The following is a 17,308-nucleotide window of genomic DNA, read 5'->3' on the forward strand; positions in this document are numbered from 1 at the left end:
TTTTTTTAGTCTCTCCTCATATGGAAGTTGTTCCATACTCCTGATTATTTCCATTGCCCTTCTCTGCATTTTTTTTCGATTCTAATAAACTTTTTTGAGATGGGGTGACCAGAACTGCATGCAGTATTCAAGGTGTGAGCATATCATGGATTTACATAATGGCATTATGATATTTTCTGTTTTATCACCTATCCTTAGAATCATAGAATATCAGGGTTGGAAGGGACCTCAGGAGGTCATCTAGTCCAACCCCCTCCTCAAAGCAGGACTAAACCCCAATTTTTGCCCCAGATCCCTAAATGGCCCCTCAAGGATTGAACTCACAACCCTAGGTTTAGCAGGCCAGTGCTCAAACCACTGAGCTATGCCTCCCCGACCACTATCCTTTTCTTAGGTTTCAGAGTAGCAACCGTCTTAGTCTGTATCCGCAAAAAGAGAGAGAGTACTTGTGGCACCTTAGAGACTAACAAATTTATTTGAGCATAAGCTTTCGTGAGCTACAGCTCACTTCATCGGATGCATTCAGTGGAAAATACAGTGGGGAGATTTATATACACAGAGAACATGAAAAAATGGGTGTTACCATACACACTGTAAGGAGAGTGATCAGGTAAGGTGAGCTATTACCAGCGGGGGGAGGGGGTGGAACCTTTTGTAGTGATAATCAAGGTGGGCCATTTCCAGCAGTTGACAAGAACGTCTGAAGAACAGTGGAGGGGGGGAATAAACATGGGGGAAATAGTTTTACTTTGTGTAATGACGCATCCACTCCCAGTCTTTATTCAAGCCTAAGTTAATTGTTAGTCTCTAAGGTGCCACAAGTTCTCCCAAAATATTGTTGTTCCTTGAAGTTTCATGTCTAGAAGGCTTTACGTCCATGTTTACAGTTAAATGTCAAGAATAAACTGTCACTATTACATCATTACTAGAAATACTACTTATAAAAGGTAGTACTGACTAACTATCAAAAACAGTGTTCATGACTGTTTAAGTGACAAAAGGCAGGAAGGTAAATACTTGCCCTAGTAGCAGTAGAGACCTGAGGTTTTCAAAACTCGTTGGCTGAACAGATAGCATACAGTTACACAATATGCATTATTGTAGAAATAATTAAACGTTAACATTGCTCTTACTGTATGTCAGCTTTTCTTTCCCTTCATATTTGCTTTCAAGGCTTTAAAATTAATTTCTTTCAAATTTAGTTTCAAGCCAATAGCTGGAAACATCTCATCCTTAAGATATGTAAAGGATCCTACAATCCACTTCCATCTCATTACTCCTATGAACTTCATTATTTAATAAAACAGATGTTTAAGAGAAATCCCAAGAACCGGCCATCCGCCAGTACTATTCTTGCAAGAGGCTGCTTAGCAAAACTTATCAAAAATTGTTTGCCAGCAGAGGTATAGTGTACTTTTATTTTGTCTCCAATTAACAGAATTTAAAAGTAGTGCAACATTTCAGAGGCTAACTCAAATACCTATATTGCCATGTCTTTATGTTACTGAAAAATTACTATTTGGGGACCTACTTAAAGACTGTTAAAAATTAGTCACCATCCTCCATTAATACAGGTTTACAAATCAGAATTATTACTGTAGGGGAGTTGCTGTTCTTATGTTGAATTGTGGTGATGTGGTTAGGACTATACAAAATCTGTGTCTGTCCAGAGGAGTTTACAGTCTAGGAAACTGACGAAGTTGACAGATTCAGAAAGCCCAAAGGCACAGATCCTCAAAGTATTTAGGCACCTAACTCCCATTGAAATCAAGTGGAGTTCGGCACCTAAATACATTTGAGGGTCTGGGCCAAAATGACTAGGTGATGGAACCGATACAAAACTGCAGAACCCTACACACATACAGTCTTCTCAGAAAAGTAGAGTTTTGATGAGGGATTTTTAAAATAAAAAACCACACTGGTGTTAATTTATGATTTAATCAGTAGTGGGTAGTTATTGCTAACTAGAAGGTGCTTTTGTTCCTGTTGATTAGCCTATATTTTTAACACAAAATTTGAGTAATCTGAAAAAAAAATTAAAATATGCACACTACATAGAATCTTTGTGTACGATTTCCAGATGACAGCTGAGTTTGAACAAATATTAAAGGAGACAAAGAAACACACAGGTGATTTAGGAGGAACAAAAGGTAATTTTTTGTTAGAATGGTTTTATAAATGACTTATTTTGATACATTTTTATGAAATGCAGTATCTTAGAATCTAACATTAAAGAACATATGTCAGTTTTGTGTTTTAGAATAAAGTTGAGATTATTTTTAAATGTGGAATCTTGAACCTGTTAGGGTGCTATATAGTTCAGCTTTCCAGAGTTTAGCAGGTATTTTGATTTTTGCAAACTACAATTTTATCCTTTACCATAAGGAACACATTTATCTGATATCTTTTAGCACAAGAAGGAAAAGTTTGTGCCACATATTTTATTTGTAAGCAGTACTCTACTTTTGTGTGATAAATTTAAGGGTAAAAGTATCACTGTCTGGTCTGAGGCTCCAGTTCAATGAGGGCCTTCTGCTCATGTGCATAACTTCAGGCATGTAAATTGTCCTATTGGCATACGTTCTTAGTTTAAACCCTGTGTGTGGTTGGTTGGTTTGTTTTTTTTCCTTTCCCTTAGGGATATTTACCGACGGCTCAAACCCCGTGCATAATCACAGACAATCAACAGTTCCTTTTTTCCACAGAGAGGTTCAGGGGACTTAAATAGCAGAAGTTTCTCAAGATGGGACTGAGGTATATTGGCAGAGCAGTGAAGAAACTTTCACAGAATTTTCCTTCAAAATGCCTGGCTCAGTGGTGTTAATTTCTTACCTTCATGAGCACCACTTTACTCCAGCTGCTTACCTCAAATGTGGATTTAATTTTTGAACATGTCCATTAATTTAGCAGGTGCTGTCAGAACAGGTGGACGTTCTAATAATGGGGTAAGTACTCAACTATGAATAAAAATATAATCCCTATTTTTTAAAATAACATATAGCAAGTTGTTGTTGCAGACCAGTTACTGTATTCATTAATAATCCATAGGTTGCTAGATCAGCAGTGGAGTGAATTGTAGTGGTATTCATATAAACATGTCACCCGCATATCTATTATAGTACGTACTGTCCACATCTGCTACAGTTAAAATTGCAACATTTTCTGATATAATCTCAGCTTCATATCCTTATGGTTTTCTGAAATTTTGGCTTAGGGTCTTGCGTTTTCCATGTTTAGTCCCTACCTGGTGGTGGATTTTGTTTTATGTTTTAGCAAAAATCCCTCCAGTTGTTTGAGTTATGGGAGAGTGGATAAAAATACACATGTCCATTTGCTTTAAAAACAAAAACACTGAACAAGCCACAGCAGAAACAGTTTAGCTTGGACATATTCCTCTCTGGGAACTAGTGCCCATGCTTGATTTGGGGTGAGGGGTAATTAATTTAAATTAAGTCATAAATGACTGAAAGATCACTTCTGAGCAAATTTTAGCAGAGCTTACACCATGCCCAGTGACTGTATTTTTCAAAATAGAAAAGAGACATGTTGCCAATAAGGCTCATTTCCTTTCCTTGGCTGAGTTTCTTAATGGACCTGTCAATCTGGGAGCTTCCTGTTTGGGTGTACCTTGTTGTTCTCCAGCTCAATTCCTATTCATTCATCCAATCCAGCTCCACCTATTCATTCTCCATTATATTGCTTCTGCTTAAAAAAATTAAAAGATGCATAGCCTTATGTAATTAAACTTATGCTTCGTGTCAGAAATTCAGACTCTCTGTCAAGAAGGGACATACAGTATGAAATGGGGTATGGGAAGTGCAGTGCAATTGCTGGTTTGGTTTCAGTGGTATTAACTTTAAAATTCTTGACTAGTATTTTTGTTCAAAATGTACCAAAAAAAGACTTGTAAGGATTATTGTTTAATTGTTTTAACAATACAAGTAATGATTGATGCTGTCCTTGTGCCTTTTAAAGCAACATGAAGATCAAAGTAGTGCAGGTAGCAATTCAGAACTAGAGAACATTACCAAGCGCTTGAGTGAGAGGACACTGAAGCAAAGGGGAGCTGGTGAAGAGGGTAATGTACATTGAATTCCTAAGGCTTACGAGTTCTCTTCTTTATAGTGATGCTGATCTGCTGTACAGACAGCTAAATCTTTAACTTAAATATGTGGAGTACACAACATTGTAATTACAGAAAAAGGTGCCAGTACACTTGCATGCAAACTTTTTGAAATACAGGGATGATTATTGTATATTTCAGATTAAAGTCTTGCCCACCATGTTAGAAAAGCAGGTTCTTTGAAAACAGTTGATGTAATAAAAATAAACTAACACATGAGACCAAACTGGAGTTACACCCACTTCCATTAAGTCCACATTTTGACCCATAGTGTCCAATCTCAGTGTTGCTAGAGTACTTTATTGCTCATTATAATATTTTGTTTGAGCATAGAAATGTGTTAGAAGCTAGTAATCAGCTTTCTTTTTCATGGCAGTTTCATCAGAAAACTGTGAAGTCCCCCCAAAGAATGCAAATTCGCCAAGTCCCCACAGAAGACATTGGGAAAGGGGAGTGTCCAATACAGTGGTAAATGTCCTGGAAAATGCATCCTTGCTTTCTTCCAGTTTTACAGCTGAAGAGGATAAAAGTAAGATCAGACTGAATGTATTGACTTTTATTTCTTTTTCATACAAGAAATGTGCAGGCTTCTTAATGGTGTTGTAAAAAAATGATTTTTTTAGAAAATGACAGCACTATGCAAGGGATATCTAATAATGACAAAAACCACCATACCAATAAGGGTTTGAAGAAGTAAACAATGCGGAAGAGAATAGGTGTCTGATTTTTAAGGTGTGATTTTAAAAGTCTGAGATAGATGCCAGCAGTGTGGTAAAGAGCCACAAGTGATAAAAGCAGTGTTGACAGCAAAATGGTCGTCATCTCTGTCTGACCAAAAGATTGTGCCTTAATCACAGTTATGTCCCTTGTTACATGAGGCTAAATCACTTTAACGTGCTCTACATTGAGTTAACCGTGAGAGCTACTTGTAAGATTCAGTTGATGCAGAATTCAGCTTCCCATTTTTTGAGTAGAGCAAGCTGGTGGGAGCATATCACATTTGTGCTTCAGCTTCTGCGCTGTTTTCAACTAACGTGCAGGTCATTCAAGTGCTGATTACCATTGACAAAGGCTTAAATGGCCTAGGCTCTAATTACTGTGTCTCAGAGACTCTTTTTCTATGTTCTGCTGTGATAACAACTCTCAATAGGAACAGTTCAGCACAGATCCTTTACTGAAAAATGTGCAGATTTTACCTTGTACAGTGCACCCACATACTGCAGTAATGGATGCCTTGTTCATGCTTATAGGACTATAATTATTATGATGGGATAAATATATATTATAAATAAATGTGAAAACTAGCATTAGCATTTGGTTACAAAATCAAAATATTAATGGTCAGAAAATTCCAGAAGTTGGGGGAGCAGATGATACACCAGGCCATGGAATGGAAACTAAACATGTTTGGACTCATGCATTTCCCTTGATTTCCGCTATAGGAGTGAGTTTTTCTTCTGCAGAACTGGCCCCCCGGGCTCCATCCTGTGAGATTCATAGAGGCATATGATATCCAGGGAGACGTGTTATGCCTCTACACTTGGTCCTGGCTTCTGCTGGCTTCCTAACAGAATTCAGAATCCCTTGCTGCCTTCAGTACCCTCATTCTGCTCTAGTGCTAACACAATCAGCATCAGTTCACCAACTAAAGGACTGTATGTCTGGGCAGCTGGGCAATAATGCTATAAGCTCAAACCTCCAGACCACACCTCTCTGTTATTTCTCTAGTAGATATCTCTATAATTCATTTTATTAATGGTATCTTATGTAGCTAGCAAATCATACCCTGAAACATACTAATGATGTTTTTACTAGGTGGCTGTGTTATAAAATACAGTGAAGATAAGCCACGTAAGCAGTGGATCAAAGAAACTCCTCACACCTTGATGAATATTCTCAAGAATGCTGATATCAGCTTAGCATTTAAAACCTACACTATCTATAAACCAGGTAAATCCTGAGTCTACAGGCAAACTGACATTTTGAAAATCAGATCCATAGTGAACAAAGTTTTTCATTATATAGCATTATTTATATGTTTGACTTTCAAAATCCCAGCAGATTTATTTTAAAATCATTTTATTAAACAAAAATTAGACTATTAAAAACAAATGAGAGAAATTTTACCACACAGCTGCAAGTCTGTACGTAATCTCTTGACCCCCCACTTTCACCTACCGCTTTTGGTGGCCATGTCCATGGCAGCCTTCTGGAAGGCAGGATGCTGAAAGAGTAAGATAAAAAAGGTTTCAGAGTAACAGCCGTGTTAGTCTGTATTCGCAAAAAGAAGAGGAGGACTTGTGGCACCTTAGAGACTAGCCAATTTATTTGAGCATGAGCTTTCGTGAGCTACAGCTCACTTCATCGGATTCATACTGTGGAAATTGCAGAAGACATTATATACACAGACACCATGAAACAATACCTCCTCCCACCCCACTCTCCTGCTGGTAATAGCTTATCTAAAGTGATCATCAAGTTGGGCCATTTCCAGCAAAAATCCAGGTTTTCTCACCCTCCGCCCCCCCACAGACAAACTCACTCTCTTGCTGGTAATAGCCCATCCAAAGTGACCACTCTCTTCACAATGTGTATGATGATCAAGGTGGGCCATTTCCTGCAGAAATCCAGGTTCTCTCACCCCCTCACCCCCCTCCATAAACCACACACACAAACTCACTCTCCTGCTGATAATAGCCTATCCAAAGTGACCACTCTCCTTACAACCTGCATGAAAATCAAGGTGGGCCATTTCCAGCACAAATACAGGTTTTCTCACTCCCCCACCCCCATACACACACAAACTCACTCTCCTGCTGGTAATAGCTCATCCAAAGTGACCACTTTCCCTACAATGTGCATGATAATCAAGGTGGGCCATTTCCAGCACAAATCCAGGTTTTCTCACCCCCCCCCCCCACACACACACAAACTCACTCTCCTACTGGCAATAGCTCATCCAAACTGACCACTCTTCCCACAATGTGCATGACAATCAAGGTGGGCCACTTCCAGCATAAATCCAAGTTTAACCAGAACGTCGAGGGGGGGGAGGGGGGGAGGAAAAAGAAGGGGAAATAGGCTACCTTGCATAATGACTTAGCCACTCCCAGTCTCTATTTAAGCCTAAATTAATAGTATCCAATTTGCAAATGAATTCCAATTCAGCAGTTTCTCGCTGGACTCTGGATTTGAAGTTTTTTTGTTGTAAGATAGCGACCTTCATGTCTCTGATTGCGTGACCAGAGAGATTGAAGTGTTCTCCGACTGGTTTATGAATGTTATAATTCTTGACATCTGATTTGTGTCCATTTATTCTTTTACGTAGAGACTGTCCAGTTTGACCAATGTACATGGCAGAGGGGCATTGCTGGCACATGATGGCATATATCACATTGGTGGATGTGCAGGTGAACGAGCCTCTGATAGTGTGGCTGATGTTATTAGGCCCTGTGATGGTGTCCCCTGAATAGATATGTGGGCACAGTTGGCAACGGGCTTTGTTGCAAGGATAGGTTCCTGGGTTAGTGGTTCTGTTGTGTGGTATGTGGTTGTTGGTGAGATAATCGCTTCAGGTTGGGGGGTTGTCTGTAGGCAAGGACTGGCCTGTCTCCCAAGATTTGTGAGAGTGTTGGGTCATCCTTCAGGATAGGTTGTAGATCCTTAATAATGCGTTGGAGGGGTTTTAGTTGGGGGCTGAAGGTGACGGCTAGTGGCGTTCTGTTATTTTCTTTGTTAGGCCTGTCCTGTAGTAGGTGACTTCTGGGAACTAACAAAGAAAATAACAGAACGCCACTAGCCGTCACCTTCAGCCCCCAACTTGGATTTAAACTTGGATTTATGCTGGAAGTGGCCCACCTTGATTGTCATGCACATTGTGGGAAGAGTGGTCAGTTTGGATGAGCTATTGCCAGTAGGAGAGTGAGTTTGTGTGGGGGGGGGGTGGGTGAGAAAACCTGGATTTGTGCTGGAAATGGCCCACCTTGATTGTCATGCACATTGTAGGGAGAGTGGTCACTTTGGATGAGCTATTACCAGCAGGAGAGTGAGTTTGTGTGTGTGGTTTTTGGAGGGGGGTGAGGGGGTGAGAGAACCTGGATTTCTGCAGGAAATGGCCCACCTTGATTATCATACACATTGTGAAGACAGTGGTCACTTTGGATGGGCTATTACCAGCAAGAGAGTGAGTTTGTCTGTGGGGGGGCGGAGGGTGAGAGAACCTGGATTTTTGCTGGAAATGGCCCAACTTGATGATCACTTTAGATAAGCTATTACCAGCAGGAGAGTGGGGTGGGAGGAGGTATTGTTTCATGGTGTCTGTGTATATAATGTCTTCTGCAATTTCCACAGTATGCATCCGATGAAGTGAGCTGTAGCTCACGAAAGCTCATGCTCAAATAAATTGGTTAGTCTCTAAGGTGCCACAAGTCCTCCTTTTCTTTTTAAGATAAAAAAGAATTTCTTCTAGCAGATTTGCTGCCTCTTTAGTACAAGTGGCAGAGCTTTGGGAAGCCATGGCCCCAGGGTATGTCTACACTACAAGCACTACAGTGCTGCACCTACGCTGCTGTAGTGTAGACATTCGCTACAATGACAGGGTATTTCTGTTGCTCTAGTAAATCCACAGCCTTGAGAGATGGTAGCTAGGTTGACAGAAGAATTCTTCTGTTGACCTGGCTGCATCTACAGTAGTGGTTAGGCTGACCTAGCTATGTCACACAGGGCTTGAAATTTTTCACAGCCCTGAGAAATGTAGCTAGGTTGATCTAATTTTTAGGTGTAGACCAGGTGCCAGATTCTGATTCTACCCTGCATTCTTTTGCAGACTGCTTTATTAGCTTGTTTACTCATTTAACAAAGAGTGTAAAAGCCTGTGCTGATGCTGTGGGCATAGGAGAATGTCTTTCTTTGTGTCCAGTTTATGATTTGACTTTATACTTTCTTTGCTTGTCCACATTTAAAAACTGAAGAAAGGCTTAAGGAAAAAGTTACAAGTATGATTTGAGTTTGGGAAAACCTGTCTGACAGTGAAAGACTTAAGAAGCTCAATTTATTTAGCTTACCAATGAGAATGTTAAGAGGTCTATGAGTACTACATGGGGAAAAAATTTCTGATAGCAGAGTGTTCCTTAACAGATAAAGGGACAATGCGATCCAATGGCTGGAAGTTGAAGTTAGACAAATTCGGATAAAATAAAATACACATTAACAGTGAGAGTAAGTAGTCATTGGAACAGCTTGCCTCGGGATTTGGTGGATTTTCCATCACCTGAACTCTTTAAATAAAGATTGGATGATTTTCTAAAATATAAGTTCTAGCTCAGCCACAAACTCTGAGCTAGATACATGATTTGATGGGTGAAATTTTTGGCCTGTGTTATGTGGAGTGTCAGACTAGATGATCATAATGGTCTCCTGTCTCCTTAAAATCTATGAATGTGCTGATGTTGGTTGATTTTTCATATGGTAGCAGTAAGAGGTTGTTAATTTTGAGAGAGCTAAAGTCAGACAGGCTAATTTGCCTGAGAAACAAAAGAGTTGTTGGACCATGGAGCCTGATTTTGGCAGTATGTGTACTCTCTCTTAGGATGTGTGTAGCTCTATAAATACATAAGATGAAATTCACCCAGTACAAAAAGGTTCTTTGAACGTAAGTGGTGGGAAGGCCTTCACATGGGCCACCTGAAGCAAGGTTACTCCTGTGGACATTCTGCTCCAAAAAATTAAAAATTCTGCAAATTTTATTTGTCAAAATAACACTAGATAATCATGCTAGTTTCAGTTATTTTGGTAATTTATTTCAAAATACCTGTCAGCAAATATGTTTGTAATAATACAGACACACGCAAAAATTTCCCTAGGAGTAGAGAGTTAAAGAAACTCCTATGACAACTCAATTCCTGTTTCTCTGTCCCCTTCCCTCCCCCCCCTCCGAGCCCAGCAAAGGGCCAGATGCCTACAACCCCTCCCCCGCATAGCCCAGCTGCGGTGCCCCCCGCCCCTCCCAGCCAATACACCCAAACCCCCTCCTCCCCAGAGCCCAGTTACCCACACCCTGTCCCCCAAGCCCAGCCATGGGCCCCCCTTTTCCCAGATACTTGCACCCCCCGCCGAGCCCAGACACCCATTCCCTCCCCGCCAGAGGTCAGCCATGTGCCCACCAGTCCCCCTCCTGCTGCAGAACCCAGGGATCCAGAGGGAGAAACAAGCTGATGCTTGGTCCCAGGCTTGCACAGTTTCCTGCGTGCCTCCCTCTCCTTCCCTCAGGGTGTGCTGGGAACTCTAGCTGCCAGGAAGCTTCTAGGTCCCTCTCCCTCCCCCGAGCAGTGTCTTCTGTGTGTGAGCTGGGCTCTGTCACGTCTATCGGCCACTCATGGTGGCCAACAGCACTGCAACCCATTTCTGTTGGGAAAAGGAAATTCTGTATTGCACAGTGGCCCAGAATTCTTCCAGGAATAAGGTAGGGTGAATATTACCAATAGCTATGTCTTCACAGGAGGGTTAACTCGAGTTATCTACATCCAAGTTAACGCCACTTGAGTTAGCCTAGCTCAGGTCAAAGCAACCATGCTGCAAATCAACACTTAGGCTGTGTCTACACTGCCACGTACAGTGCTGAAACTTTCTTTGCTCAGGGGTGTGTAAAAAACCCCTGAGCAATGCAAGTTTCAGCGCTGTAAAGTGGTAGTGTAGATAGCGCTGGTAGCCATTCCCCTCGTGGAGGTGGTTTTATTACAGCCCACAACTACATAGCCACGTTAAAGTGCTGCCATGGTAGCACTTTAACGTGGCTATGTAGTTGTGGGCTGCCATGGCAGCGCTTTAACGTCGGCTGTGTAGACATGCCCTTAGCTGCACAGAATGATTGGTTTATTGCACAGGGTGATTGTATTAGCAACACAGAGCAATTGTGTTAGCAGTTGAAGAATTGTGCTAACTTGAGCTATAGCCAAAAGGCTTGTCAGCTCAAATTAAAAAATACTACCACACTCAAATTAAAGGGTTTTGTGTGTGAATGGAACTCAAGTTAAATGCTCAAGTTATGACTTGGGTTAACTACAATGAAGACAAACCTTATGATTTATGGAGCTTAGTTTGGTTGGAAGAGTTAACAAAGGGGGCGGTAGAAAGAATTTAGGAGCAATATTCAAAACCTGGGGGACTGGTGAGGCATTGGGAGGTGTGAATTTTATGGACATTTGATTTTGGTTTTGAAACACTTCTAGCTTTATTTTTTCACACTAAATTATTGTGGGTCCCCCCCCTCTGTTTCAAAGCCTCTGAAGACTTATTGAGAGGTCCACTTTCTGAGGAAACCAAAGTATCTGATGAAATAGATGGTGAAGGTGAAGCCATTTTAATGGATTCTGAGAGGCTTGAACCAAGATCTGATGAGGAAGACACGTATGTTCCAACACAGCTTGAAAATTATATTCAGCTCTCATGGTTTTCTTTAGCTTTGTTAGAGCAATTGTTCAAAAATAACCTTTTCTCATGAAAATGTGGAACGTTTTATCATTTTTCAGCATATAAATCCATGCGTCTTTTATCTAACCACATTTATTGCTATTGCTACTAAAGTATAAAATTCAAAGTACTTTTTCACTACCATATTTCACATACTTGCCACATTGTGGCGAGCCAAATGGGAATGAGCTGCTTCCACTGTAAGAAACTCCTTCCTCATCACTCAGCCTGATGAGAGACTAACTGGCTTCAAGCTTCTGGTGCAAGTGCAGCCATTTCAGATGTGAAGTTGTGAGGTGTGCGGCAAGTGAGCATACCCAGAACCTCAGGAACAGCTGTCGAGTGGCTGCAGTGTGGTTTGGGATGCCGCACATCTACTGAATGGCTGCTTATCTCTTCCTGGTCTGTCAGGAGGACTTTTCAGACTTCACACTGCTGACCCCAAGATTATTGAATGGCCTTAGAGTGTGTGATGCCTACCTACGCTGTTTTGACACTTTGGACATTTCTGATTTTTGACTTATACATCTATGTTTTCTCTCCTGAATTATTATTTTATATTTTGAACCCTTTTTCCTCTTTATAGTACCACTTGTGCATTTGCTAATAAGTACCATTTTTATACGTACTGGTGATGTCAAAATTAAATAAATTACAGATTTCCTTACTGTTGTTCACTGTTGGCATAAGAATGGTCATACTGGGTAAGACCAATGGTCCATCGAGTCCAGTATCCCGTCTTCTGACAGTGGCCAGTGCCAGGTGATTCAGAGGGAATTAACAGAACAGGGAAATTACTGAGTGATCCATCCCCTGTCGTCCAGTCCCAGCTTCTGGCAGTTGGAGGTTTAGGAACACTTGGAACATGGGATTGCATCCCTGGCCATCTTGGCTGATAGCCATTGGTGGACCTATCATCTATGAACTTATCTAATTTGTTTTTAACGCAGTTATACTTTTGGCTTTCACCACATCACATGGCAACAAGTTCTGCAGGTTCACTGTGTGTTGTGTGAAGAAGCACTTCATTTTGTTTGTTTTTAAACCTGCTGTCTATTAATTTAATCGGGTGACCCCTAGTTCTTGTGGTGTGTGAAGGGGTAAATAATGCTTCCCCATTTACTTTCTCCAAACCAGTCATGATTTTATAGACCTCTATCATATCTCCCCTTTAGTCATCTTTTTTTTAAGATGAACAGTCCAGTCTTTTTAATCTCTTCTCATATGGAAGCTGTTCCATACCTCTAATCACTTTTATAGTCCTTCTCTGTACCTTTTCCAATTCAAATATATCTTATTTGAGATGGGGTGACCAGAACTGCACGCAATATTGAAGGTGTGGGCACACCATATATTTATATAGTGGCATTATATTTTCTATTTCATTATCTATCCCTTTCCTAATGGTTCAGAATATTTTCTACTGAATGCATCCGATGAAGTGAGCTGTAGCTCACAAAAGCTTATGCTCAAATAAATCTGTTAGTCTCTAAGGTGCCACAAGTACTCCTATCCTTTTCTTAGGGGTTCCTAATATTTTGTTAGCTTTTTTGATTGCCACTACATATTGAGCAGATGTTTACAGAGAACTATCCACGTAGACTGCAAGATCTTTCTTGAGTGGTAAGAGCTAATTTAGACCCCATCATTTTGTATGTATAGTTAGGATTAATTTTCCCAATGTACATTGGAATTATCTACAGTGACTCCATGATCTCTTTCTTGAGCAGTAATAGCTAATTTAGACCCCAGCATTTGGTATGTATAGCTGGGATTATTTTTCCCAATGTGCATTGCTTTGTATTTATCAACATTTGAATGTCATCTGCCATTTTGTTGCCCAGTCACCCAGTTTAGTGAGATCTCTTTGTAACTCTTTGCAGCCAGCTTTGGACTTCACTGTTTTGAGTAATTTTGTATTGTCTACAAATTTTGCCAGCTGACTGTTCACTCCCCTTTCCAAATCATTTATGAGTATGTTAAACAACACAGGTCCCAGTACAAATAATTGGAGGACCGCTCTCCATTATGAAAATGGACAGTTTATTCCTACCCTTTGTGTCCTGTCTTTTAACCAGTTACTGATCCATGAGAGGATCTTCCCTCTTACCCCATGACTGCTTAGGGCTTGTCTACACTTACCGGAGGATCGACGAGTGGCAATCATTGCAGAGGCGGTCGATTTAGTGGGTCTAGTGAAGACCCGCTAATCAACTGCAGATTGCTCTCCTATTGACTCCTATACTCCACTGAATCAAGAAGAGTAGGGGTAGTCCATGGGAGAGCGTCTCCCGTTGACATCACGTAGTGTAGATCACGGTAAGTAGATCTAAGTGACATCGATTTGAGGTACGCTATTCACGTAGCTCAAATTGTGTAGCTTAGATTGAATTTCTCCTGTAGTGTAGACAAGGCCTTAGTTTGCTTAAGAGCTGTTGATGAGGGACCTTGTCAAAGGCTTTCTGAAAGGCTTAGAACACACTCCTCTTGTTGGCATCTTCCATTTTTTGGTTTATGTGGCTCTCCACCTAGCATGCTGGTTTTGCAGATCACGTTCTAAGCCACCTATCTCTCCCCATTTGTTGTATAAGAGCCTAGGTACCTAATTTAGGCTTCCTGGATCACAGTGTTGTTCCTGTGATTTTCTAGGTGCCTAAAAGTTAGATGCCATGATGCTCGGCATTGCAACACCTTAGTCCCTTTTGTGGATCTGGGCCCTTGTCTTTGTTTTCTTATGAAAGCTATAATTTGAATGAATTCAAAAAATAATTCCTTTCTATTCCCTAATCACAAAGGTGTAAGGAATATATCTTTCGTAATTAGGTTGTTTTGACTGTAATTCAGCGTGATATGTGGGATAATTATGGAAGAAGGAAAAATAGTAGTCAAGATTTTTATGACTGTATTATTTTAGCTTTGAGAATTTATTTTTTTTAATCTGTTTTTAGGGACTTTGAAGAGGAAGATGATCCAGATTGGGTGTCTGAACTGAAGATGATGGCCAAATACAGTGACTGAAAGACTATAAAATGTAACAATTATATGTACAATATATAAATTACAGTTGTTAAATGTTTCTACACCAAGTTTGGATTTTAATTTTTTATGCTAAATCAACAGTTTTCAAGTTGATTAGTTCTGAATGTATAAGTTTCATACACATCAGAATGGAGAAAAAATTTACATGATAAAAATTAAAACCCCAATCCAATGAACAAATCTGAGTATTGAATATATATGCTTGTTCTGTAGAAATGTCCAGGAGAGCAACACTGTTTAAATTGATCATAGTGTGGCAAGTGAGGAATGGTAGCACTAAAAGAATAATATGCAAGGTGTTTCTTTTTGATTAAAAATACAGATATTTTATAGTAGGAATAACTGATTTTTGCCTGAAGGTAGCTTTAGGGACTATAATAACTTTTAATAAAGGTCTACGGCTCTCTCCAGCCCGTTTGTAATCCTTTGAAAATGCCCTAGACTTGATTGTTTTTGTTTATTTATTTTAGTAACATGGAAGATATTTACAGAAAACCTTGAATATGGTGGTGGTAGGTTTATGTGCAGAGAGGACGTGTGTGTGTGGTGTGTGTCTGTGTGGGTGTGTGGTGAGGGGAAGGGGACACTGGTCTCTTTTGTGAGTTGCAGGTGGAACACAGATCTTCGTCAATTGGAATGACCATTCTAGTCTTGGGGCAGGAACACTGGGCGATGGGGGGAGATGTAATAAAGAAGACACAGGTCTCGGTATGTAGTGAGGACTCTGGTGATTGGGGGGGTGTGGTCATGACTCTGGGTAATGGGGGGGGGGTGCAATCAGAACACTGGGGATTGAGGTGCACTGGGTGATGAGGGTGTAGTGAGTATACTGGGTGATGGAGGTATACTGGGTGGTGGGGGTGCAGTGAGGACACTGGATGATGGGGTGCAGTAGGTGATGGGGGTGCAGTGATGACACTGGATGATGGGGTACACTGGGTGATATGGTAATGGGGGTGCAGTGAGTGATAGGGTACACTGGGTGATGTGGTATAGTGAGGACACTGGGTGATGGAGTGCAGTGGGTGATGGGGGTGCAGTGATGACACAGGGTGATGGGGTACACTGGGTGATGCTGGTACAGTGAGGACACTAGGTGATCAGGGTGCAGTGGGTGATGGGGTGCAGGTGACACTGAGTGATGGGGTGCATTGGGTGGTGGGGAATCCATTGGGTGGTAAGGTACAGTGATGGGAAGCAGTGAGTAATGGGATACAGTGGGTGATGGGGTGCACGTTCATTGGGTAATGCGGGTGCAGACAACACTGGGTGATGGGAGGTAGTGGGTGATGCGGATGCAGTGAGGACCTTGACCCTTGTGTGAGGGGGCCGCGCTAGGGGATCCCGGGAGGGGTCAGGGCCCTATATTGTCCAGGCTCCTCCCCCCTCGGGGAGCCCGGGCTCCTCCTCCTCCCCCCCACCCCCGGGGTTCTCTTACTGCTGCGGGGCGCGGGACCCGGGCCGGCTCCGGCACACAGGTACCGCGCGCCCCACTCTAGAGCCGCCGGGACAGGCGGCGCCGCGCGGGGGGCTGAACGAGGGGCTGCGCTGGGGCTGCGGGCCTGGCGCGTCCCGGCTCCATGGCAACGGAGCGCGCGGGGCGGGGAGGCCCAGCCGGGCGGGGCGAGGACTCGGGGATAACCCCGTGGCCCCCACAGTACGGGGGGGGGGGACGACACCGGGGACAGAGCGCTCCTACCCCCAAAAAAACAAAAACTGCAGAGATAGCGATAAACAGGGAGACTTTGTGTAGGGCCGGCTGCAAACCAAGGCCGCCCCAGCCCCGCCTTCTGCCTGCAGCTGTCTGGGGCCTGATACAGGCGCCCACGGTCGGATCCAGCCTTTCCCGAAGTGCGGGTTCCCCCCATCGTCCCAGAGCCCCGCTTGTGTCCGACTCTCTAGCTGGTTGCCAGAAGGGGCTGCAAACGCAGTCCTGGCTGTGAGATGGGCATCCAGCGCTGCCTGGTAGCTGCAGTGTGAACGTCCCCATTCGTTTCAGTGGGTGCTAACCCAGACGCCAGTGATAACACTTTGTAACTACTTCACTGAGCCTCAAAGCTTATAAGGAAAGAGAAGTCATGTCATATTATTAATGCCTATAGCATTAGTGTCAACACATCCTCAGACGTTCTTGTTAACTCCTGGAAATGGCCCACCTTGATTATCACTACAAAGGGTTTTCTCCCCCTCCTACTGGTAATAGCTCATCTGAAGTGATCACTCTCCTTACAGTGTGCATGATAAACACCCATTGTTTCATGTTCTGTGTGTATATAAATCTCCTCACTGTATTTTCCACTGAATGCATCCCATGAAGTGAGCTGTAGCTCATGAAAGCTTATGCTCAAATAAATTGGTTAGTCTCTAAGGTGCCACTAGTCCTCCTTTTCTTTTTGCGAATACAGACTAACATGGCTGCTACTCTGAAACACATCTTGAGTGGACTTCTAACAGCACCTGGCACTGAAGGGAGTTGTGACTGGTTTATTTTCCTTAAGGTGGTGGGGGCTTAGCATTCTTACATTTGGAAAAACTGGTTTAAATACACTGCACACCAACCCAGCTCGTGACAGTGATTGTGATTAAATTCTTCAAATTTGTGACTTCATCAACTTGTGAAATCCATTGGAATATTTTCAGAACACTGATTACGTGTGAGACCCTCATATTTGGGACTTT

The 17,308-nt window shown here is 42.1% G+C and overlaps 2 protein-coding genes across 3 annotated transcripts in view; both read left to right on the forward strand.

The window, feature by feature from the left end:
• Positions 1–15,025, forward strand: part of NEK3 (NIMA related kinase 3) — a 28,991-nt gene extending 13,966 nt beyond the window's left edge. Inside the window, exons 9-16 of one of the 2 annotated variants that reach the window (XM_074960170.1) lie at positions 1,203–1,403; positions 2,081–2,150; positions 2,908–2,945; positions 3,976–4,078; positions 4,500–4,652; positions 5,939–6,073; positions 11,401–11,527; positions 14,539–15,025. In XM_074960170.1, the coding sequence (XP_074816271.1) occupies positions 1,203–1,403; positions 2,081–2,150; positions 2,908–2,945; positions 3,976–4,078; positions 4,500–4,652; positions 5,939–6,073; positions 11,401–11,527; positions 14,539–14,608 (897 nt within the window). In that variant the 3' untranslated portion in view covers positions 14,609–15,025. The remainder of the gene's footprint in view (positions 1–1,202; positions 1,404–2,080; positions 2,151–2,907; positions 2,946–3,975; positions 4,079–4,499; positions 4,653–5,938; positions 6,074–11,400; positions 11,528–14,538) is intronic. The other variant, XM_074960179.1, reaches the window with a different exon arrangement.
• A 1,028-nt stretch (positions 15,026–16,053) lies between these two features.
• Positions 16,054–17,308, forward strand: part of NEK5 (NIMA related kinase 5) — a 49,856-nt gene continuing 48,601 nt past the window's right edge. Inside the window, exon 1 of the mRNA XM_074960213.1 lies at positions 16,054–16,107. The gene's annotated coding sequence lies outside the window, so the exon portion shown is untranslated. The remainder of the gene's footprint in view (positions 16,108–17,308) is intronic.

The sequence above is a fragment of the Natator depressus genome, chromosome 1 (assembly GCF_965152275.1).
Source record: "Natator depressus isolate rNatDep1 chromosome 1, rNatDep2.hap1, whole genome shotgun sequence".
NCBI classification, from domain to species: Eukaryota; Metazoa; Chordata; order Testudines; family Cheloniidae; genus Natator; species Natator depressus.